Source organism: Lathamus discolor, chromosome 2 (genome assembly GCF_037157495.1).
Source record: "Lathamus discolor isolate bLatDis1 chromosome 2, bLatDis1.hap1, whole genome shotgun sequence".
Lineage (NCBI taxonomy): Eukaryota > Metazoa > Chordata > Aves > Psittaciformes > Psittacidae > Lathamus > Lathamus discolor.
The window spans coordinates 43,356,747-43,380,766 of record NC_088885.1 but is presented as its reverse complement, the minus strand read 5'-3'; the positions used below and the strand labels follow the sequence as shown (position 1 = coordinate 43,380,766).

General features: G+C 36.2%; 1 protein-coding gene across 3 annotated transcripts in view; it reads left to right on the top strand.

Moving 5' to 3' along the window:
• Positions 1-24,020, top strand: part of MPP7 (MAGUK p55 scaffold protein 7) — a 156,229-nt gene that overhangs the window by 50,375 nt on the left and 81,834 nt on the right. For all 3 annotated transcript variants that reach the window (XM_065666648.1, XM_065666649.1, XM_065666647.1), the window contains exon 3: positions 5,820-5,938. In XM_065666648.1, coding sequence (XP_065522720.1) covers positions 5,820-5,938 — 119 coding nt within the window. The remainder of the gene's footprint in view (positions 1-5,819; positions 5,939-24,020) is intronic.

Here is a 24,020-nt window from a genome sequence, read left to right as displayed (position 1 = left end):
GCCTTTATAGAACTGTAAAGTACAGTTCAAATGTGAAAAAATGTCAGCTTGTTATAAATGGCAGCAAATGGTGCTGATTATTTTACCTCTGACAAAGTGGAAAATTTAAAGGTTGGTGTGTCACATTTTATTAATACAATAAAATTTTACAGTGTTGTTCTGGGCTTAGGTATATGTTCTTTAGTGTTTATTATCCCTTAGTTCCTGTAAAAAAAATTGATTTGAAGTCTGGCATCATGGTTCAGAATGCTAATTCAAGAAATTAATTAACATATGAAAGTAAATGCACATCCATTTGTCTCCATTTCTTTCCTTACACTAACCAAAACAAAACTGGTGTTTTCTTGTAATATGCAAGAGTGATGGAACGCAGAGACCATATTTTTTTATCATTTAGCACTAGTTTATAGCTTCCACAGACTTGTCCTAATAATGAAGCTATGAAGGATATGACAAGAATGATGATATTAAATTTCTCTAGACTAACAGTAAATTTTTCCATTCTGATGTCAAGAATGTAGAGCATCTGGAATCTGCAGTGTGAGTGGTTCAGTATGGGAACACTTTCATCAATTGCTTAGCCATTTATTCTGCTCCTAGGAACAAGCAGTCTTCTATAGAATATAACAGTACAAAGGAAACAATTTTCTAGAACTGGGAAAATTCTTTATGTGCAGTTTTTTCTGATTTAAAAGCTTTCCGTTGCTGCTTAGTCTTAAGTCTTATTGCATGTGCAAATTTAGTATACACTCTGTTCAGATTGATTAAAACTAAGTTATATTAATTAAGCTTAGGAAAAGCTGAAGGCACAATGAAGACAGGAACTCCTTAAGTGTGTTAAAAGAACAGATTGAAATTTATCTAATACCTCTTCAAGCAAGAACAGTATTGAGTTTTCAAACATAGCTGGATTTTTCTCTTGAAATTATTTCCTTAGTCCAAACTGGCAGAATGCTACAAGCCTTATTCTGAAGCCATTTTATCTTACTTGCTCTTGCAACAAGTCCAGAATGTTCAGAGTAGTTTCTCTATCCATGATGAACTGTAGTAAATTTTAGTGTTAATTATATACGTGCGTTTAGATTATCTATATATGTATGGTTTCTATGGACTATTTGTGTAGGCAAGCTTATCTAGTCATTGTTTTTTAATTCTGTGTCACTGAATTAAATTTTATGAAAAGTATATTGATTGTCCAGTATTAATTTATTTATTCTTGAGTCAGGTAATCAAATTTAGTAGACTATGTAAGCATCTTCGAACAACCCACTCCCCTTTCCACTCTCTTGTAAGAGTCATAGGATTCCTATATGCAATGCTTGTCTTTTATTAATATTTCCATGCCATAGGCTTTTACTTAGTTCACATAAATATTAGATCCTGCACCTAATTTATGAAAATTAATATAAACAGCATACTAGTATCTAAAACTGGGAGTTCCCTTATTTATCTGGAATTGACCCCTGTTACTGCCATTGTATTATGTGACCTTATTTAATCTAGAAAGGGACCTTCTTCTTTTTTCAGTGATTTCGGAATGTCCAGGGATGGTTATGTTGTGACCTGCTTTGTTTTGGTTTGTTTATTTCCCCAAGTTGCAGGACTGATAGGACTTACTTCCCTTCCTGTAATTGCAAAAGTCTTACATGCCTGTGTTTAAACTCATTGTTTTTTGCTTGTTTATTTTTTGTTTTGTTTTGTTTTGTTTCTTTTAATGTATGCTCAAGCCTTCTGGGACCTTTTAAAAAACACTTTGCTTTTAAAAATTGAAGTAAATGTGTTTTTCTTGTGTAAGTCGTGTTTACTTTATGGAATTTTGGCACCTGAAGTATTTTGGTACTAGAGAGTCCCAGTGGGCGTGTGATTCCTTTTATATTTAAAAGCTGGTTAAATTTAGGCAAACTAGGAAAAAAAAAAAAAAGAATTACAAAGAAGTTAGTGGAATAGAGCAGTATATAAAAAAAAGAAAAAAATTTTCAAGAGTCCTTACAGTGTTGCCAACATCAGGCTTTAAAAACAGCAGGATTTTTTTTTTTTTGGCTTTTTTTTTTTTTTTTTTTTAAACACAAATCCTGGATACTTTTTTAGAAGCTTTTTTTTTTTTTTTTTCCTCTGTGTGTGCTTATTTAAGTTGTGGTCATCTCTCAAAAAAATGTGTGCAAAAAGGTTTTTTTAATAGGAAGTCCATGCATGTCATATGACTCAAGGAGGTGGGATGTTGAGAGAAACATCAAGCTGAGACCAAGAGCACAGTTGAGGCCTGGGAGCCATGTGCTTACAGCAGTAGCATTCAGCTGTGAGCGGCTGAGATACATCTTAGTCTATGACTTAGACAAGAAAAATATGTTTTTAATTCCCAAAACAATTCATCTGAATATGGGGGGGGTATAGCCATGAACTTCTTGAAAGTTAATTTTTGCTTTTAGAAGTGATCGAAAGTATCAAAAGTATTCAGTATAGGATGACTTCAGTCATTGTAATTCCTACTGAAAAGATTGTACTGAAAACAGTGAGAAACTTGCATTTCTTTCAGTGGCCTTTGGCTCTAGCTTGGCAGAACCACCTGAGATGTTAGTTAGATGTGTTGCAGGAGGCTTGAAGTTGGGCTGAAGCTATCAAGTTCAGATTACCTCAATTGCCAGATGGCAGCATTTCTGTACAGTGACACCTTACAGGGGTGCAGAAATTTCAGCTACCACCCTTCAAGTGTTGGAAAGATGGATGTGACAACTTATCAAAGCTGGTAAATTAAATTGGGCCAAAGTATAATTGACAATGTAATGGTTTCAACTTCATTACCAGTTTTTACAGTAACTTGACAAGTTATTTTGTCCCTGTCCATATCAAAGAAGCACTTTCTTTTAAATCCTGTTTGCCAGTAAACTCATATGCCAGCCGCAGTTTTCCATTTCTTCATGCTGGAATGAATAACAGCACCATGCTTTATGTAATTGACGCACAAATAAAATGTGATTGTTGTAGGTCTGTGTGCGTAGAAGATCCACATACTGGTTTGTCTTCCTATATAAAGATCTGAATGCCCATCTGAATTTTTGCTTCTGTGATACTGGGTACCACGAAAGGAACAAGGGAAAAATGAGACTCTGTAAAGGTGAAACTTTAGAGGGGCTAGCACCTTCTGCTGCCATTATCTTCTGTTTGGAAGGAGGCTACAGCTGACTTGGATGATCTGGAATTCCACAAATTTAACTTTAGTAGATGTATTCTAGATCTTTGTTTTCTGTTCTCCCCACCTAAATACCCAAAGTTACCCAAAGTCCTCCTTCTGCCTGATTTTCATTTGGCTCATTGATTGAGGGTTTTTTATTCCTGGCTACACAGTACTTGGTTTCAACAGGAGTCTTAACAGGAGTTGTAAGAACAGCATGCTGCATGGCGTAGCCCTCGGGTTCTGCTGCTACAAAGGGTGAGATTCTTATTTCCTTGTGGCTGAAAGCTGTAAACACTGGATTGTAGAACTGAAGCAGGGCAAAACTAGAAACATAGCTGATATTGGATAAAATAAGTCAGCACTTGTCCGATTTTGTCTTCTTTCCCAGGAGAGTTGTATGGATTGGGTGCATTTCTGTCAAAGCTGGAGTAGCACATGAGAGACATTCACCCATTTTCCTATTAGGGGCAAATTCAGGGCTAATGAATAATTGAAGCTGATAGACAATGAATGAGGAAAAAATTGAGCTGAATGAAACCTTAATGTGAGTAAACACCTGCAGGGTTAGTTGGTCCTGGAATGCTGGCAGGTGGGATTTTTCTGTGCATAAAACCGAAGCCTTACTAGCAGTTTCAGTCTCACAGTGTGTCACTGCTGTAATGAGCTAATCCAAAAGGAAACATGAAGTTTCATTTTATTCTCGCTGGGAATTTAATTATGAAAGCTTTGAGGAGCAAATCACAATGATAGAATAGTTTTGTGGTTGATCATATGCAAAATTTAGGCAGATCTGATGGATCAAGGAAAAGAAAGCTTACTCTGTCATGCATCCCATATTTGAAGGGAGTGACTGAAGCTAATATTTTCTTTCTTTGGAATGACACAAATGGATTGTTCCTAAGCAGTTACTCCACAGTGTAAGCTTACATTGAACTTTATATTCTGTTTTCTAACAACTTGCAGGTTATTCTGAGGTGATTGTATTTGCAGCGACAAAAGTGTCCATGTCCAGAAATATAAGGCTGTGTGTAAAGATATTTTTTTAGTTTTGTAAAGGCAAATGTTTTTGAAGCGTAAATTGCGTGATAAAAATAACCATTTTTGCTAAGTGCTGACATCCTAATAGCCCAGGAAGCTGGAGCCAGCAGTCCCATTCTGTTCTCTGGGTGTCAGCTCAATCACTGACTGTGTCTCACTAAGCAAGGTTCAGTGTTCTTTTTCTGTCTGTGCAAAATTGCAGTGGTTTGACTTTTATCCTCTTTTTGCAGTATTCCTGAAGCATAAACAAGAGCAGATTTAAATAAAAGCAAGATTCTAAGAGAAATGAATGTCAACCACCAAAAATGCTTGGACCACAAAAGGAATGTATCTGGAAGGAACCTTTTTTCCAGAATATTTTACTGAGAGGCAGTAAAAAGACAAAAATGTTAAATAATTGGATCCCGAAGGTGCTGCATGTAATTTTGAAAGGGATATGTAGTGCCTGGAAAGGTTGTGAGATTACGCTTACTAATAAATATTCTGAATCATAAGTTTTAGGGAGATAATAGGCGTAATAATGTTAGGTAACCTATAACTTACAACAGTGTTCTTTACAAGTAGAATATCTTGTAAATCTGTCCTTGTGATGAACAGCAGCACTTGCTCAGACTAAAAATAATAACAGGACCGTGTATCTTGGATCCCAAGAGACTATTGGTGTTTTTGTAGACAGCAGACTGGAGAAAAAGGCATTTTGTCCTTTTTACCCCAAGTAATCCCACTGGAAAATTAAACATGTGCTATGAATTGATATCAGCTCTTGCCAGGTTACCTCCCTAAAGAGGGCTGATGCAAACACTGTTGCTCCATTTCTTGGACAGCAGTTTGATGGCCGGTGTGCATGATGGATATTTTATGCTGTATGCTACTGTGGAACAGTGCGCTACTGTCTGCCCCTCGGAGACCGCTGGTGAGGTGTGCCACAAATAACTGGGAACAGCAGCTGCTTTAACCCTACGGAGAATCTCAAATACCTGCAAATTAAAAATGTTACTGAAATATTTCTCTGTGTGCGTGTGTCTGGGAAAACTATGTTGGTTTTGGTTTTTAAGGTTTAGTCCTGCAAAACAAAGTAGTTCCTTTTGTCTTGCTGTGGATTCCTACTGAACAAGGGATAAAAAAATATTAAGCAATATATTAGCAAGAAATATTTAGAGAAACCATGAACCTTTTTTTAATGGACCACCCTATCCAGTTTCTGTTCTTTTAAGGAAGTTTTTCCTATTCATGACTCATTTCACTCTTTGGCTAACATCAAGGGAAATGGAATAACGATTAAGCAAAGGAATGTATGTTTTTTTTCTGGTTTTGTCCTTTTTTGCGAAACCTTTATGAATTTTCTGCATAACCTTGTGTAAATATGTATGGATGTAGCAGCTTGACAACTGTGACAAGGTAAAAAGTACACTGCTAATACTTGCTTCTTACTATTTTTTTTTTTTTTTAATGTTCCTTTTGGTTCTACACGTTAATGTTATGCTGGGTACTCCAGGCTCCCTATTCAGTTAAAATGACATGCTCCAGGCAGCCAATTACACGGAACTGTTAAGTGAAATTAATGAGATCACCCCTAGATTACACTTTGTGTTTTATTTTCATTTTATAGGTCTGTACGAGCTGCTGGCTGCATTGCCAGCCCAGCTGCAGCCACATGTGGACAGCCAGGAAGACCTGACCTTCCTCTGGGATATGTTTGGTGAAAAAAGCCTTCATTCACTGGTGAAGGTAAACCACATTTAAGTCAGATTCTCTTTGAGAAGAGCATATGGAAAAATGTTTTGAGCGCCATCTAGTAAACCAGTGATCAAACTGTTGCTCAGTGAAAACAGCCTTGTTTTAACTCTGTTTCTGTCAGGGGTGGAAGTTGTTAAATAAGATTCTACCAAAAATACATAGATGATTTCATTTGAGAGTGATGTTTTGGCAGTGTGATGCTAATGCAGCAAACATATGTTGTTTGCTGTGTTTAGAAAAAAAGCATACGAAATAGTAGCAGGAAATCTGAGACTTCTTTATGGTCAACATTCAAGACCTGGAGTTTAGCTTAAATAAATAAATGTTCACAGCAAAAATTAGAAGGAATATATTTTCTGAGGTCAAGTATGGCAACAGTTCAGTAGCCACATTAATTTAAAATAATTTCCTTTAACAAAGTCAACTGAAATTCTAGTAAGCTGTTTCTTTTATTGGCTTGCCTCCATTTAAAATTGTGTTTTGCACATAAATATGTTGGACTTAAGTACGACCTAAAATAAGTTTGGAAGAATACTTGAGTAAAGTGTCCTGCTAGGAAACTGATCAGCAACAAGAAATCAAAGCATGCCATAGGAGTATGCAGAGCTACCCTGAAAATGTTAAAATTGCTTATAGCAGAAAAATGGGGCCAGTCAGCTGGTTAGAAATGTTCCACTCCTACCAAATGGTAAGTATGTCTTCAGTCTTCAGTACGGAGCTAGTTCAGCTGGAAGGAAATTTTGAGGTCTCAAACGAATCAGTAGGTGGTAGTAACCTGTGCCTTGAATATACTGAGATTCACAGATAATTGAGCAGAATTTGTTACCCTTGTCAGACAATGATCTAGAGGAAGCCTGAAATTGGGATCATTTCCATGTAAGTTTGAAAGAGTCATCTTTCTCCATTTCTTTCAGTTATTTTTTTCTGAAAAAAAAATGTAATAATGTTGGCCACAATTACATGCAGATTCTTAGCTATTTTGAAATAAAAGTAAATGCAAATACACTCTGGTAGCTGATACAGAAAAGCAACAGATAGGGGAACAGTACTTGGCAATACTTGCTTGCCTGCAGAATTTCATCAAAGTTTCTGAAATGTGGTGATTCCCAGACTTACTGCTTTGCTGCAGCTGTCTGTTCAGGTGGCTCAGAAGATCACTGCAAGGGGGAACACCAGTTGTCTTTCTAATGGGGGGGCTGAACAGTGATGTGCATCTAAGCAAAATGTTAGGTCAGTTGCTAAATTAGTTTTCTTTCTGGATTGGGAATTAAAGAAGGCTGGTTAGAAAATGAGTGTGGATCTGTGAAACACTGACATTTCAACATCTGCTGTAATCTTCTATTGAGACAAAGCCTAAATCTTTTCAAACTCTTTCACTTGCTTTCCTTTGCCCTTTCCTCCGAAAGATGACAAAGATAGCATGACAGTTACTGCTTTACTCACCTTGAGTACTCTCAGTTTGGAAAAGTTGGCTCTCCTACTGGCTCTCATAGTTGCATGCCCTAGTTACCATGTTGCTTGTTATTGAAGGGTGGATGGTCTTTCTGATTTTAACAAAAAAAGCATTCATGAGAAAGCTTTCTTGAGGCAGATTGAACGATTTGGGGAATAGTGAATGTTCACTTTATTGCAGTTACAAGAAGACTTTGAAGTATTATAGCGATCTTTATTATCTTCTGTGGCTTAGGTCCAACTATTAAATGTGTGTGTAACTGACCCTGTGAATGGTTCTTTTAATGTAAGTCTCACAGTATGTTAAAATAGACTTCATTCTTGAAGCTGCATCTTTAGTGTTCACTAGTTGCACTTCTTTAATGCGCCATATAAACTTAATTTGAAAAGACAATGCTTTAAAATTATACTGAAATCAAGAGCGTCTGCTCTGACCCAGTGTGTATCACAGGCTGTCGAACCTCACCTTTTGATTTCTGTGGAGTTGAGGTGTAGAAAGTAGGGCATGAAGAGCTTACAAAAGGTTGTCTAGTTCATATCCCTCCCCCAAGATGAGTGTAACTTTATCTGAAAATAATGGTATTTATTTGACCTTTTACACATTTTTAGGAGGATTATTCAGTATCCTATCAAGTTTCAGAGAAGGCAGTCCATAGGCTTTTTCAAAGAGAGCTGTAAGAGCAGAAGAACGAACCCCATCTGCCATAGTCTTTCGCTGTTACAAGGCTTCAGAAGTGCCAAATCTTCCTTTCTGGGTTCTGGTGTCTTATTCGAAAGACTCTTTTTCCTAGCAATGACTTCTTAAAATCAACTGTACTTGCAAAGACAACAAATGTTTTGAATTCCTGAGGCAGAGAATGACGACAGATATTTTGTAATTAAAAAAAAAAAAGGCATTAGCTTAGAGCCAAGGATGTTTCGATCCTGATATGTGTCAGTTTTGGAAGCAAATGAGCATGCATCTACTACTAATTAGACAGCAAATCTTTCTTTAAGATAGACACACTGCTTAATAAAGATTTCTATGCTAATCTTCTTACCTTACTGTTAAATAATTTCAGGTATTAGAAACAAGCTGTTTTCCTAAGGGGTAAAATGTTCCAAATTACTTGAAAGGTTGAAATATAAAATGAGCTTTCTACTTTTGCACAGATATTCTGTTTTGTGGGTAATTAAGTTTCATAGTGTTTTTTGTATGGTTGCATATTATGGCATATGGTTTGCTATTCTGACTCTCACAGTATTGAAAAGAAACAGAAAAAGAAAAAAAAAAAAAGCCCCAAACCTTGTCTTGAAGTTCTCTTCATTCAGTATTGTTGGACAGAAATCTCTTTGTGAACTTGGATCAGCCTGAGCTGTTCTAAGAAGTCAGAAATGGAAAAGTTGTATTAGATCATCTGGTCCATTCCCCTGCAAATACTGGATTGTTCCCTGCAGTACATTCCTATTGTAGTAAGTAAAACCAGCAAAAACTGATGCAACTGTTCTTGCTGTCCCTTTTCTCAATAAAGGAATCCGTTGCTTAGATTTTTAGTTTGCAAAGTATAGAGAGGAGGGAACCCACAACCATTGCTGACAGTTTGGAAGAGAAAACTGGCTCTGGATAAGTGAATGTTTAAAATTTGTCTCTCATTCCCTCAATTTGTTACTTCCTTGTCTTAGTACATGACTCTCCGAAGTTCTACCAGAAATCTTCAGCCATTTCATTACTTTTTATGTTGCAGAGATCCCAGTAGTTCTGTAGAGATTTATAGAAAAGAAACATGAAGAGATCATCCTTCAGAGAAATTACAAGCAGTAATGTAGCTAAAACCTGCAGTAGTACACGTGTGCTCTGTTTGGATTTCTTTTTTAAGAGGAACAGAAGGGATAAATGATCTGTTCTAACTACTCTTTTAGCCTCATTTTAGAGGAGCTGCAAGAATTTCCATGTGCATTTGCTTGCTGTTAGTGCACCAGACACGTTTTACTGTTCGTCTGTTTAGCTCCAGGATGAAACTTCTACTTCCACTGCCTTAAACATTTCTGGTTGTGGATGTAATGCTCAAGAGTTGAGTAAGCTGATCTGTTGGGCTGCTACGGAAGTGTTTCTTAACCAATTGCAGTTTAGTGATTGGTTTTGGCCAGCTCAGAGCATACACAGTTCTTCAGCCAGTACTGTACTTTGCATTATGAAAAGAAACCACAGCAAGTGGTGTTGCTGTCCCTCTTGCTAGGGAGGAGTTTGTACATCCAAAAAGCAGTATGTGGCACTGGAAAAGAAAATAACTACTGCAAAAATAAGGAATATTTGGTGAATCTGGTCTGATTTTATAACAGTTGCCTACTATCTTGATGGCTGGCCCTGCAAAACCTAAATTTGTGCTAATTTTCTGTTAATATCATCTGGATGTGACTTGAGTTGAAGCTCTGAGAAATTATTTTGTATGTGCTAATGTTTGTCCATTTCGATGGCTAACAACTACTTCCAAAAATGAAATAGCTGAATGTATCCTGGTGTAATTTCTTTGGCACGTGAATTGAATCATATGACTACATAGCCCAGATTTTACAGTTATTGTGGTACAAAAGCATTGGGAAGTTCTGGTGTGAAGACTCAGTTTTTTCAATATGTAAATGCTCTCATATATGAATATTAAATGTGATCATATAAGAGATTAATATATGAATAATCTTAATCATATGAATATATCATATATAATATTTATCTTAATATGAAAATTGCTTTCAGTCTACTGTGGTTCCTTTGTTGGTAATGAGAAAAGTAAATATAGCATTTACAAAAAAGAGCTGACCAGCGCAAATCATGCTTATAGTGCTAAAATCAGTGATTGCAGATGATGTGCTAAATCTTCAATGTGGACTGGTACAAGCCTAGTTCATAGGCAAGTTTATATATACTTACAGTTTTTACCCAGAACTTTACGCACAAAACTCCATGTTAATCTGTAAAATCAATAGCTTTGCATCTACAGTACAGAATCAGAGAATCTCTGTAAGGTTTCATGCCTTGTTTTATGTTAGAGGACATGCTAACTCACAACTGTCCAACTCTTCACCTGGGAAGAGCTATACAGATTCTTTTGGTGCTTATGGAGGAGTTGCATGGTGCAGCTTCTCCTACCCTGTGATGTGTCAGACAGTCTGCAGCCAACATCCAGATGCATGCTACACAGATCATGTGCATTCAGCTTTTGTGTTGTCCACCCAAATGGTGAATGCTCCTGCCTGGACATGAGCTGAAGCATCCACATGTTTTGATTTTCTTCCCAAGAGAATGCAAAGGAAACAGATTTCAGATTCTAGGAGTTGTTCCAATGAGATGTGTGTGACAGCTGATTGTTCTGAACTCAATGTTCTGATGGGGATGATGCATGGACTGAGGGAATGATACCTGTGTCAAATTACTGGGAGTGTGATGGTGGCTGAGGAGGATGTGTTAGGTAGTGTAAGACCTGAGCATGACACAAATGACATAGAATGAAGGTTGAAGATTGTACTGAGATGAAGTTTGGTTTTCTTCCTGGCAGCCAGGTGATGTAAATGTTGACTGATTCCGCACTTCAAGTTTGAAACTGATATTGAAATATTGAAAAGTTACTTACTTTCTCATTACTTTGTTCTTTATATATACTTTCTCTACAACTAATATTTATACCATCTTCATAATTTATTGTTGGAACTATCTTAGCTGTGGGTCACAAGAACTCTTTTTGCCACTAATGATTATATTATATAAAAGATGGAGAGTGAGGGTGTAGTTATGAGGGGATTTTGGTGAATAGTATGTTTGCACCTGTTAAGAGAATGGCAAGAGTGGTTTCTGATTTCAGGGTAGACAAAAGCAGCCACCTCAGAAGGAGGTTAGAGGAGCTGTTACTCAAGAACAGCAAGCCTTGAAAATGCACTGGAAGAGAAAGTGGGACTGGGCTTTGGTAGGCATAGATGGCATCTAACCTCATATCTAAAGGAATGAGTGGGCTATGGTTTTGGGGGAAAGCATTAGAGAGCTGGAGATATATTTAGGCCACCTTGGAGTGGGTGGAATTATTGAAACTGAAAGCTTATACACTAAAATAGTGCTTTGGTACTTGAAGTCCTTAAGGTTCTTTACTGCTGAGTTCTCGGCCATATTTGTTTTAAAAATGCTGTGCCTCCTTGGTAAAGGGAATAGGCTGCAGTTTTGTAAATTCATGTGGAACTCTGAAGTGCTGTTTGCTTTGCAGATGGGAAAAAATGAAGGAAAAGGCTGTGTGAGTAAGCATTTACCACCTGGCCATCTGGATGAGGAGGTGTGAGTGTGGTGGTTGGCAGCCAGTAGCAATTCACGGCCAATGAAAAATAATTGTTCTTCATGCTCTAGAAGAGAATCAAGCAAGGTTGCTTCTTAAGTTATAGTTTACATCTTTCGCTCAGAGTAAGCATGCAAGAATAAAGCAATCACTCTTGTAATGCTGACTGTCCAAACAATTCACAGATGTGGTCTGTTGTACTGGTTTGAAAACTTTTACTAAATCTGGCAAGGAGAGAAGGCATTTACTATAATTAATTCATTAATATTGATGTACTAGATAATAGGTGACAGTTACTGGTCATTCTTTAAATCCAGATCATTTCAGATCAAGGAAATCTTAATTTTTGTAAGGATGTCCTTGTTGAGTGAATGTTTCTTGTTCAAAAAGGCATTGTCCAGCCTTGCCTCAAGTCCTGCTGGCAAAACGTGATACACAAAGTTTTCAACCCTACAGACCTATCTAGCAGTAAGGTAGACATGGACAGTATTACCTGCAAAAAATATGAAAGCTGCATGGAAGAAATTTAAGTCTTTTTCTCATTGTCTGGAGAGGAAGCTTGGTCTCCAGTTAATTTTTGAGGCTTCTTCTTGGGTTGTATGTACAGAATATATATAGAGGAGTATTAGAATTTCAGTGCTCTTCTCTTCCAAAGTATTTGTAGGTAATGATCTAATTCATAAACTGAAATATAAACTTGCGGCATGCTTTCTGCTTACCTAAAGATGAAAATTGTTGGAAAAACAATACTCTAAAAGCAAGATTCTAGCTGATTTAAAGTAGTTTGCCTTCATGTTTAGAGTAATTACCACTGAAGCAATGAGTCGTTTTGCTCCCATCAAAATTACTGCATTCAAAAAAAGTGTAATGCTAGGTGTTATTCCTTATGAAATGCCACATAAATTTAAAGTGTTTCTTTTGAAGCCAAAGTGATTTTTTTGAGACTTGCTCAATAGCCAGCAACTGAAATCTGCAAGTAAAGAGATCGCTCTTAGCTTGAGGCAGTCAGCTGCCTTTAAACTTAATTTCCATGGGAACGGTGATCAGATTAATCAAAATAAGGTAATTGAAGTTTTATAGAAAATAGTACATGATCTTTATTCAGGCTGATATTGTTTCCATAGAAACATTAGGGAAAAGGTAGCTTGCAGCCAGGCATTGAGCAAATGATTGCTCCTTTTGTTGAGATTAAGGGTGATATGTGTGTTGAACCCTTTGACTTGTTTGTACTCTTATTGAATAAAAATGTAGTACCTCGGGTAATAACTGGGTAAAAAAAAAAGGCAAAAAAAAAATAGATTCCTGTTTGAAATCATAGCTAAACCCCCTAACTTTCCACATATAACATGTAACAGGTTTACTGTTTCTTTGAATAAAGGCAAAGTTGTTTCATGTATATGTGTTCACATATACACACCTACGCTTATTTGTGCTTTTAATAAAGTGAATAAGTGCACCTCCAGTTTATTGAAGAAGTTGTCAGGCATAGCTTTGGATGGTGTAACTTTGTCGGAAAATGCATGTCAAGTTAGTATCAAATTGATGGGTTAGTGCAGTTGTGCTGAAATATGGATTCTGTGTGATGCTTCAACTAAAAGTATTTGTTATAACTGTGGCTAGTTGATACTTCCTAGGAAGCAGACAGGTGGTAAATGTAAATAACAATTTTGTCCTGAAGGCTGTTGAATGGATTCTTCTGTGATAAATACTTTTTAAAAAAATTATTATATCTTTATTTTGTACTTCTGTTACAAGTTTAACTTTGTCAGAAGTTTGGACATTTGGACTCTCTAGCCATCTCAGAGTTCCTACATCAAAGTTGCCAATGTGTTTAGTAATAGGCACTTGTGACTTTTCATCTAGATTTTTATAAGGAAGTCCTGTTCCTGTCATCAGTTCCTCCTTTCAGCCCATTTTGTTAAAAATAAGAAAATTCAAAGATCAGTTTCCAAAGTATCTATTAAATTGTCTTCTTGACAGTTTAGTCTCATAAAAGCTGAAGAAGTTGGGTTGATATCACAAACTTCTAAGAAGTATTGTGTACCAACCAACTATTGAAATGAAAAATAAAGCAGATGAGCTTATTAAATCAGAGGTGTGAAGTGTTGTTCTATGACTATTACTCAAAACTTGTGAATAAATCAGTGCTTTGGAATGTAAAAAAAACTTTGGTTTAGGTTAAAGTCCAGACAGAGGCATTTTTTGGATCAGTGGTAATTGATTTAAAGTTTCTGCTGGGAAACCTCCAAAAAGTAGCAGGAACACAGCCAAAAGGTACTGGACATAAAAGAAGTAAATCAGTCCTTCTAAGACAAGTAGTTTGTAATTTCATTGTTACTGAGAGGGCAATGTACAAGGTTAGTGGGAAAACTGGTACAGCAGCTTGAAGAGAAGAAATCTATGCTCATACCCAGTTTTTTCTTGTCTTACAAAGCTCATACAGTATTTATATAACCAAAGTGATACATTTTTTGTCTGTGATACAGAGGCCAAACAAAGGTCTCATAAGCTGCTCAGTAATAGTAGTCTGATAAATCCAAGACATGCAAGGATAATGTAATTTTAAACTGTTTTTCTACAGGGTTCTTTTCCCTTGGACCACAAGTTCTGTGGCAGAACACATGAGGGAGTGTTTGAAACAAATTTTTTTTTTTTGTTTGTTTTGTTACTGTCTTGGACTATTTTTCTTTAAAGATCAGAAAGTCCTAACTACCCAAACGAGTGGTGCAAAAACGTGGTTAAGATTAAGAAAGATAGGATGTGACAGTTATAAAATCTTTCTGAAACATAGAAACTGATGCAATGAGACTTAATAAAGATCTTAAAAATAAGACTTTTAGGCAAAAAAAAAAAAAAAAAAAGGCCTGCCTGCTTCCTACCACCAGGTTTTGTTATTGCTTACGTTAACTTTCCTTCTTGTTTGGAAATCCGGGTTGTATCCATTCTGTAGCTAATCCTCCTGAAGTTAATTTGTAGTGTTTAGTAATATGTGTAATATGACACACATCCTAGCTATTTTTCCTCCTTTGTATGAAATACAGGCTTACACTCAGTTTTTATTCATCTTTTCTTTTTCTGTTCACCATTGCTTCTCTTTCTTCTGTGCTGTCTTTAGCATTTCTGGTTTTTAAAATTCTTTCAGTTATCTCTATTTTAACACTTTTTTTTTTTTTTTCCCTCTTTTTAAAGCATGGAAAGAAGGGAACAGCACAGTGTTCTACATGTGCACTATGCCTTTTGGCTTACAGATAGCACTGTTTGTATAGCAGTGTTCTCTTAGTCACAGCTGTTTCTGTGTATCTGTGTAGAATCCAGCGCTCGCATCAGAGGTGTAGGGATGTCAGTGGAAGCTCACTTCGAGCATAAATTACACTGAGAGCTGTAGCATGTAAGTGCTTAACATACCGGTGCTATCCATGATTACATGTGGAGTAATCAATAAGGTGCTGAAGAAATAAGATTTAAAAACATGTGAAGCAGAAGGCTTACTCATCTATACAGATCATAGGAAATGGTTTGGGTTGGAAGGGGCCTTAAAGATCACCTGGTTTCCAACCCCTGAGCCACAGACAGGGACACCTTCCACTAGACCAGGTTGCTTCAGGCCCCGTCCAACCTGGCCTTGAACACAGGAATGGAACATTTAGAGCTTCTCTGGGCAACCTGTGCAGTATCTCACCACCCTCACAGGAAAGAATTTCTTCCTAATGTCTAATCTAAATCTGCCCTCTTTCAGTTTAAAACTATTTCCCTGTGTCCTATCACTACATGCCTTTGTAAAAAGTCCTTGTGCAGGTTTCTTATAGGCCTCACTTAGGTACTTGGAGGACTGTTAAAATGTCTTTCCCCACCAAGGATGGGTAATTTACAATGGGCAATTGCTCTTGACTGTACCTTCAATGCAATAGCAAAACCTAAATGTTTAGATTCACTTTGACAGTGCGTCTTCAGCATGGTGACAAAGTCCATTTCTGTGCTACAGAGAGAAGGCTTTCATGCCTCTTTGCTCCAGCTGAACCATTCTAAGGTACCAGTGGTGTAAAAATCTTTCCTGTTCATCTAGTGACAGTTCTTAAAAAAATTGAATTGTCTAAAGTTAGAGCTGTCTTGAGTTAGTTTTCAAAAAAACCCTGGTGCCTCAGTGGGCCAGAGTTGCACATGTTTACATATATTTTGCAGCTGTCTTCCCCATCCCCTCCATTTTAATGAGACCCAGTTTTTCCCAGCGCATGTTTCTTCATGTATGTTTGCAGGCTGCTTCTATTTCTCATTTGCTAAATAAGGATTGGAGTAATTCCTCATCTTAGGGACATTAAGATACTAAGTGTATAAAGATGAAATATTTGTATGTCATGTTAACATGACCATATAAATTCCTAAGGAAAACATTACTCTCACCTAGTTGGCATGTATTTGTGAAGTTATGCTGTTTCATTACATGCAAACTAGATAGATAGTTAACCTTTTATACTCCATCAGTGCTGGAGTTTGAGGCTATTGTAAGAGTTGCCAAGTGTAACTGACAGGACTCTGATCTTGGCTGCAGAAGCCCACTCTGGCACACTGAGTGATGGATGTGGTCGCTGCTGTTCCCATTTGCAAGTCTAACCTGTAGTGAGGCTGATCATCTATGCCATTAGCCCAGCTGGCCAGAAAGGCCCACTTAAGCACCAGTGGTGCTCAAGTAAACAAAAAATCAGACAGCCTGGTCCCATTTATCCTCTGCAGCTGATCAGGGCTGAAGTTCACCACTGAAAACATACGCACCTTCACTCTCTAGATTTCTAAGCAAAACCACTTTTACAGATTACTCCAATACTTGTACAGGCTCTAAGTCCAAATTAAATAGCCATGCCAGGACCCTGGGCCATTTACTTGGCCGCTGGTTAAGAGCATGAGTCCTTCTGGATATGGGTCTCCTCTTACTTGCTGGCAATTCCAGCTTAAAGATTGCTGGCAAAGTACACATATGATTAAATTCATTAGGAAAATAGAAACACACCCCGCTCTCATGAATTTCTGGACTTGGATTTCATACACACAGATATATACCCACCAATATTATTAATGCAAAGGAATAAAGCAATAGTCCGTTTTGACTGCTGAATTCAGTTTCTTAATTTAATTATCCCTACTTTCAGTCACTGTACAAGATGTATCAGTATGCCCTTCTTGATGAATCTTCTGATCAGCAAGGATATACTTTTGCTTCAGAAATAAGTAGGCACTTTGTACTCTCCCTTCAATTTTAGGTTGTTTTCTCTCTGCTTCCCTGCTGCCTTTCTCCCTCACCTTTCCTAAACCTCTAACATGAAATTGTTGCTCCCAAGAGGAGATTTTGAATCTTGGAGCCACTACTCTTCTAGCTGAGTAGCTCAGATACAGCGTGACCCTTCATGAAGAACGTGATATTTACCAAGTGGTGGGGATGTGGGAGGGAGGGCAAACAGTCTTATTTTGTTGGAAAGTAAGTCTATATTGTTTCCCTGTCTCTAACTTGTTGACTTTTGCTAGAAATCACAACCTGTACAAGTTAAATGCCAGCAATGTCAATTACAAACACCACTGCCTCGATTATTTTGACGTTTACAAGTTAAAAAAAACCACCACCAAACCTGCCAGTTATAAATGCTGAGGATTATGTCAGGGATAGCTTCAGTACTGCTTTATATTTAGTATGGATATCATCTTAATAAAATCTTATATTTTAATGTGCTTTACAGATTGGATTTCACAGAAGAGAGCAGTTTTTGTTGAGATTTAGTGATTAAATAAGCCGGTAGTGACACCACAGATATATATGGCTTTAATCAGGATCAAACCAAAAATCAGGGTGCAGTTCTGAATTTTCAAGTCTCAAACATTCTAGGAAAAAAGTAACCCATGATTGTAATCGTGTTAATCAGGATCTGAAATACTAAGCTGGTATATTGAAGTCCGGTATGTCATTAAAGGCTAATTACAAATCATACCACAGCACTTGCCAAGCAATATAGTATTTGTAGATGTGTGCCTATGCTCTTTCATCTTGAAACATCCACTTTCTACCCATTTCTAACTAATTCTAACTAATAATCTGACTGAGTTTTAGTATTGTCTTTTCCTAAAGGGAAAGCAATATTTTCCTCTTCCATATCAGGTAACCACTGAGTAAGACCTATGGTTTGATCACATTTTGTGTCCTGCTTCTGCTCTGTCTCTGTGCTTTCGGAGTATGTATATTGATCTTTAAGCTTATTAGAACTGGATTATTTTCTGTTTATTTTTCTACTGCTAAATTAAATTTTAATGTATGACAGTTTTAATTCCTTTGTGTTTTGTGTATTCTCTTATTATTAACACTTCCATAACCATTCTGTCATGGCTTCTCTGTAGGAATATTGTGCTGGTTTTTAATTATTCTGGCTTTTCCACTGATTTTCTGAACCTTTAAAAACATAGGTAAGAATGACCTGTCATACACTGAGGTGGATCATCTGAAGATGGATACAGTTAGAGAGTACTCCAGTGTATTTCAGTTGAGCTGGATTTGACTGAATTAAGCTGGATCTATTTGTAATTTCTTGTTCTGTCAAGTGAAAATTGATATTTTTGCTTGATGTAAAAGGAAATGTGTTACCTTTTGGTTTTGTTAATGTTATCTATTATCTATTTATAAAAAATGTAGAAAACCACAACTGGTTAATGATACTTCTTCCTAATATTATTTCAATTTTTGGTGGTTTCATATTCAAATGCAGTGTAAATGAGGATAAATTTAGTTTAGATATTGGGGAGAAATTCTTCACTGTGAGGGTGGTGGGACATTGGCACAGGTTGCGCAGAGAAGCTGTGGCTGCCCCATCCCTGGAAGTGTTCAAGGCCAGGTTGGACAGGGCTTGGAGCAACCTTGGTCTAGAGGAGGGTGTCCCTGCCCGTGGCAGAAGGATTGGAACTAGGTAATCTTTAAGGTCCCTTTCAACCCTAACTATTGTATGATTCAATGCTCGCTAATGCTTTGGTTACATCCGACTTAAAAAAGGGGGCTGGGGGGAAGTTTCTGGTTGGAAACTCTTATGAAATCTCTCGGCATTCCAGTAGTAGATATTTTTTTATCTCTTGTCTATTTTCATAGATTATTACTTCCTGAAGAATAAAATTGCTAAAGTTATCTCTGTATTCCTTTTTATAATAGTAGCAGTACCAATGCAGCTCTTTTATCTTTGATACTGTTGTCTTGTCTGTCATTGGGCAATTTTTGCTGTTTTCTACCAGCTTTCCAAAATTTAAAGATACGTCATGGCTGTAATTTTGCACATCTGTGCAAATACATTTGTGTTACCTCTTCCAGTATAATAATAAATGAGTATATTTGCTTTGATTGTTTGGATGATTTAATGCAAAAGCCTCAAGTGCAATGATCTGAAATGGTATGGGGAAATGGCAGTAAATCTCTCCTAAATTGCTGCAATATTTTTCCAATATTTTGTCGTTATTTTTCATACTCCTCTTTATCCTACAACACACATTCCACTTCAGTGTTGGTGTTTTTCTGTCCTCTGCAGGGAAGGTTGAAAATTAGCTGTGTCCATTAACACTATTGTAATTATCTGGTTGTACTTATTTAGGAAATTTTATTCCTAACGCATCTTTCTATCCTCTTAAATAAAATTCAGATACTGTCTTAATCTTATTTTTTAATTAAAATTCTTTGTTTGCTTGTATTAATTTATTATAATCCCTTTGTCTTATTTCCATTTATTTTGAATTGCAGGCCTCAGCATCTTCTGCTCTAATGTTCTTCTGAAGTGCACACTGCAAGTCTTCCACTGCTGGGTTTTATCAGTCTTAGGTTTTCCCTCATATCGATATATTTTCTCAATGTTTTTCTATTTTCCTTAATTTTCACCTCTGTTACTATTATTCCCAGAAACAAAAATATAACTGACTTTAACCTTATGCCAAGTGTAGTAGGGAAGATCATCCTTTACTAACCACCATAAGATGCTTTTTAATTTTCTTGTCTGTTTTTTAAGATTTCACAACTTTGTATTACCATGTTAGCTTTAGTTCTGGAATTTCACCAGAGATGTGCCTGTCCCTCACTTTTCCAAGTTCCACTTGATTTGCTGTTATCTGTTTGGAAACTTTGCTGTCAGTTACTTTTTTTAGAAGCAGGGGAAGACTTGAATACAAAGCATGCCCTTGTAGGCATTCTTTCATGACCATGGCTTCATTAAAAAGCATTTAAGGAAATGCTAAATCTCACACTTGTGACTTGTGCTAGCAGTCTTAAACACTTTCCTAGTTTTACTGATTGCTTTCTGTTTTGTTCTGTTATGCTTTGTTTTTTAATCTTGACTGTAAGCAGGCAGTGGGAGAAGGCTGGTTTTAGCTTACTTGTCTGTTCATAAAGGCTGGTGGAGATTTTGCTTTGCCTGTTGCATTTAAGCACCCACATGTGCTGCTGCTTTCTATTTCTGAGTCTTCCTTGCGCATGGTTGGTACAGGGGGAGTCTACTACTGTTAGCTTTTGCATTTTAAATTCTTCAGCATTATTTCTTTGCAGGGACTGAAGTCCCTATGCTTTTTGATGTAAAACTGACTAAAAATAAATTTCTAATTTACATATTTGAGTATGGTTAATTCTTAGGATCTGTTTTTAGTGTTGGAAAAATTCAGAAGTATTTAATCTGTCATTTTATTAGTATTTTGGGTTGTGATCTAGTGTGTGTAGCACGTTGATCAGGTTGTGCCTATAGTGGAATTTTGCTCTGGTGGTGGATGTCTTAAATGAAAGGGTTTTTTTCATTGTTTATGTGCTTCAGAATAGCTTCTTTTAAAGAGGGGAAGATTTTTCTTGAGGTGTGTGATAGGCAAACAGAAAAGTAAAAATAGAAAATACTAATTAAATTGTAATTGTGTTTTGCATGTGTATGAATGCCTAAAAGGTGGGGTATTTTCTTCCTAACAATAAATTTTCATATATATGTGCATACAGCTTTTAGTGTCGTTATTATTTAAAATGTAACTTTTAGTGGAATAACATGATGTTATGAATTAAAATGAGAGTGTTTGTTTGGTTTTGTTTTTCTTTTTTGAGTCTGAATTTTATTAATTAATTGACCTGTGCTATATCATGTTGCATAGGACATAGAAAAACCTGAACAGTGAGCTACAAGTTTCCTCATCTCGCATAAATTGTACTGACCCCACTAGATGGTGCTAATTGATAAATGTATGTCTATGTGTGTGTGTGTATATATATATATATATATAAAAATATATATATATAAAAGCATTTAATATTAATTGAAAGCATAGATGTCCCTATCTGTGATTAAATTTTGCAGTTTGAATGGGTTAATTCTGTATCATTGAGCTGTACAGAAGTGATCTCATCAATATTGCTAGGAACCTGAACTGAATTGGATTAGGACTAAGTTGCATTGAGTAGAGGCTGTAAGGATGGTGTTTACTGTATGTCCGAAGCAGAACTAAACCAAACTCTTCATGATTTAAATTTAGCAGGCTCTGTCTGAATAGTGGAAGTGAAAAAGCACAAGACTATGCTAAGGTTTCCCAGCTTGTGGCAAATTCTATTTTTTTTTTGTCTATTTCTGTAATTAATTTTTAATTGACATTTCTATGAAGTCTTAGTTATGTGGGTTTTGGTGAAAAAAAGATAAGTCTGTGTGATAACTAGAAGAGCGATTTAGCCTTTGTGTTAGAAATCTGCTTACTTCGTGAGCAGGGTTAAAGTTCTTTCCTTTGGATTTGTATTGTAAACAGAACAGTGTAAATTGGTTTTGGAAAAATGTCTGGAAATTAGGTCCATTATAATGTTGTAAAAATAAAGACCTTGATTCAAATTTGTGATGAGTGTTTAAAAACAGTGGTATCAGGAAAAATGAAGATTACAAAGCATATCCTTAATGAGTAAAGGGTACTTGTGGGCAAATGAAAACCTTTTAATGTTTATATAATTTTTTGTGTGTTTTTTTTTAAGGAACAGACAAGGCATTTATTGAGTGAAATACTGAATCTAAGAACATATTTGTTTAGTTTCTAGCATCCAAATGAAATCTTGAACTTAGCTTTCAAGAAAGTCTATCAGAAGTGAATTGTAGACTATCTGCTTTTACTGTGCAGTGCTCCTTTACCTTCCTAGCAGATTTCCAGAGACAACTTTCACCTTTCAGTTCTGTCTCACTTTAAAGCTGCTTCTTCAGCTGTATTTATTTGACAAAGCACAACCTTACAGTTATTCATTTGTCCCAATAGCTTCTTTATTTGTAAAAGTGTTCTTTAATTAATGGTTGTTTTTTTTCTTTAGTGCTATCTCCTTATTCTTTGCAAGTTACCTCTTCCGTCCTCTAATTCAGACTCTGGGGATAATTTAAAATGAATGGGTATTAGTACTGGCACAGAAAATACTGTAAATTTATGTCTGAATTCACTTTATGGCTCTTCCATTGCTAATCAGCATACCAGCATAAAGCAGTGGGAAATAGTGGAATATTGGGAGGTTTTATTTATTTGCTGAATTAGATAATAAAATTTAGTCACAAGTCATGAAATGTTCAGGATTGCAGTTTTCCTAGCTGTGTCTCAGCAATAAGATGTCAGTTGTTGCTGGTATATTTTGTGCTTAGGATTTCAAACAGTGATAGCTTCCAAAACCCAGCCAGTCAGCTGATGGCATGATCTTTGCTCTTTATGTTGTAGCTGCATCCAGTCTGTTTCTTTCCTTTTCTAGTTCATGTTTAGTAGTATAATTACTTTTCTCTTTCAAATATTTTTTCTTTGAGATATGCAAATCTGATTTTTCAAAAGCAAGAATTGAGTATGTTTTTCTGTAGTAGAGACAGCTGGTTTTTCTAAGAAGAAATCCACCTCTCAAATTCATAAAGATCTTTAAAGTACCACACCCCAAACTGAGAAACACTTTTGCTGTATAAAACAGTAACATTATACATGTGCTGTTTAAAAAAGGTCTGTCATAAAGCTAAAGAAACTTTTACATTTCTTAAAATCTGAGCAATCCCAAGACTCGAAGAATTTTTAATTTCTGATGTTTTAGATAAATTCTCTGGATTATTTGTTACTCATAATAACAATTCAAATTAGTTAAGTGTGTATTTTGCAGTTCTGTTGCATAACTTACAGACTCAGGTGACACCTAAAACAGGTGTCTCAACAGAGTGTTTAAGTGAAAAAATTTGGCAGATTTCCTTAAAGAAAGAAAACCAAGTCTATTGTTGGAATGTGGAATTGAAATACTATAGATGCGTATATTTTTTTCCTGATTAGTCTAAGTTTATTAGTGTTTTGAATTAAATAAGTTTTTCCTAACGTTTTGTTTTTAGAATCATTGTAAAACCATCAGCTGTTTGATAACGGCAGTAAGGATTATTTCCATCTGTGTTTAATTACAACTGTGCAACTTTACTGAGTACTCTCTCTCAAAACTGAAGGGCTTCAGTGGGAGTTACAATTCCTTTACTGCTTGCATCAAGTATGTAAAAGTCTATTTTTAAAGTAGCTTAGACATATTTCCTAATATAATTGTCATGTAAACAAATAGTGCAGTTGGTTATAAGAATCTCACTATCTATAGCTGGAATATCCCAAGATTTAAGCTTACAATATATATTTTTTTTCTAATTAGAAGTCATTTTAGTAGTATTGGCTTGAAAACTAAGTACATTCTGTGTCCATGTTAAGTCCTTGTCTTCCTTTTAGTGATGAAGAAACTGATGCTTAGTTCCTTTGGTAATGTGCTTTGAAATTCTAGATAAAAAGTGGTGTCTACTCCTGAGAATTGTTATGATTTTAAATTGCAGTCGTTATATATCGACTTCAACAGTTTTCTTGTATGCATGATCTATTTGCTATGTCCACAATACTGCATAGAAGAATTTCCTGACAGTTGGGTGAGGACCTTTAACAAAAGATGCAGTGTATTGTGCTGTGAGTGATGAATCCTTATTGTTGTAATGAAAGGAAGAGAGAGAAATAAAGATATTTATGCATGCCCACTTCAAATTCTGTGTTTCAGAATTTAAGAGAATGCTTCATTGCAAAAAGTATACATATTACTGTAATAATACTGGTCCTGGGTGGGCAAAGATTGCCAGAGTGGTAGGATATGGATAGGAGGGTGAAGAGCCACAAGTTGGAAAAAGCAGTTTGTGACCTGGAATCCTGAGTTCTATATTGCTCTTCCGAAAAATTTCCCTCAAACTTTTACTGAATTCAAGATGTTTTTATATAGGTCAGTGTGTGCTTTTGGAGAACAGAATTGCTACACTTTTATTTTAGCAAATTCAGACTGGTACAGTTCAGAC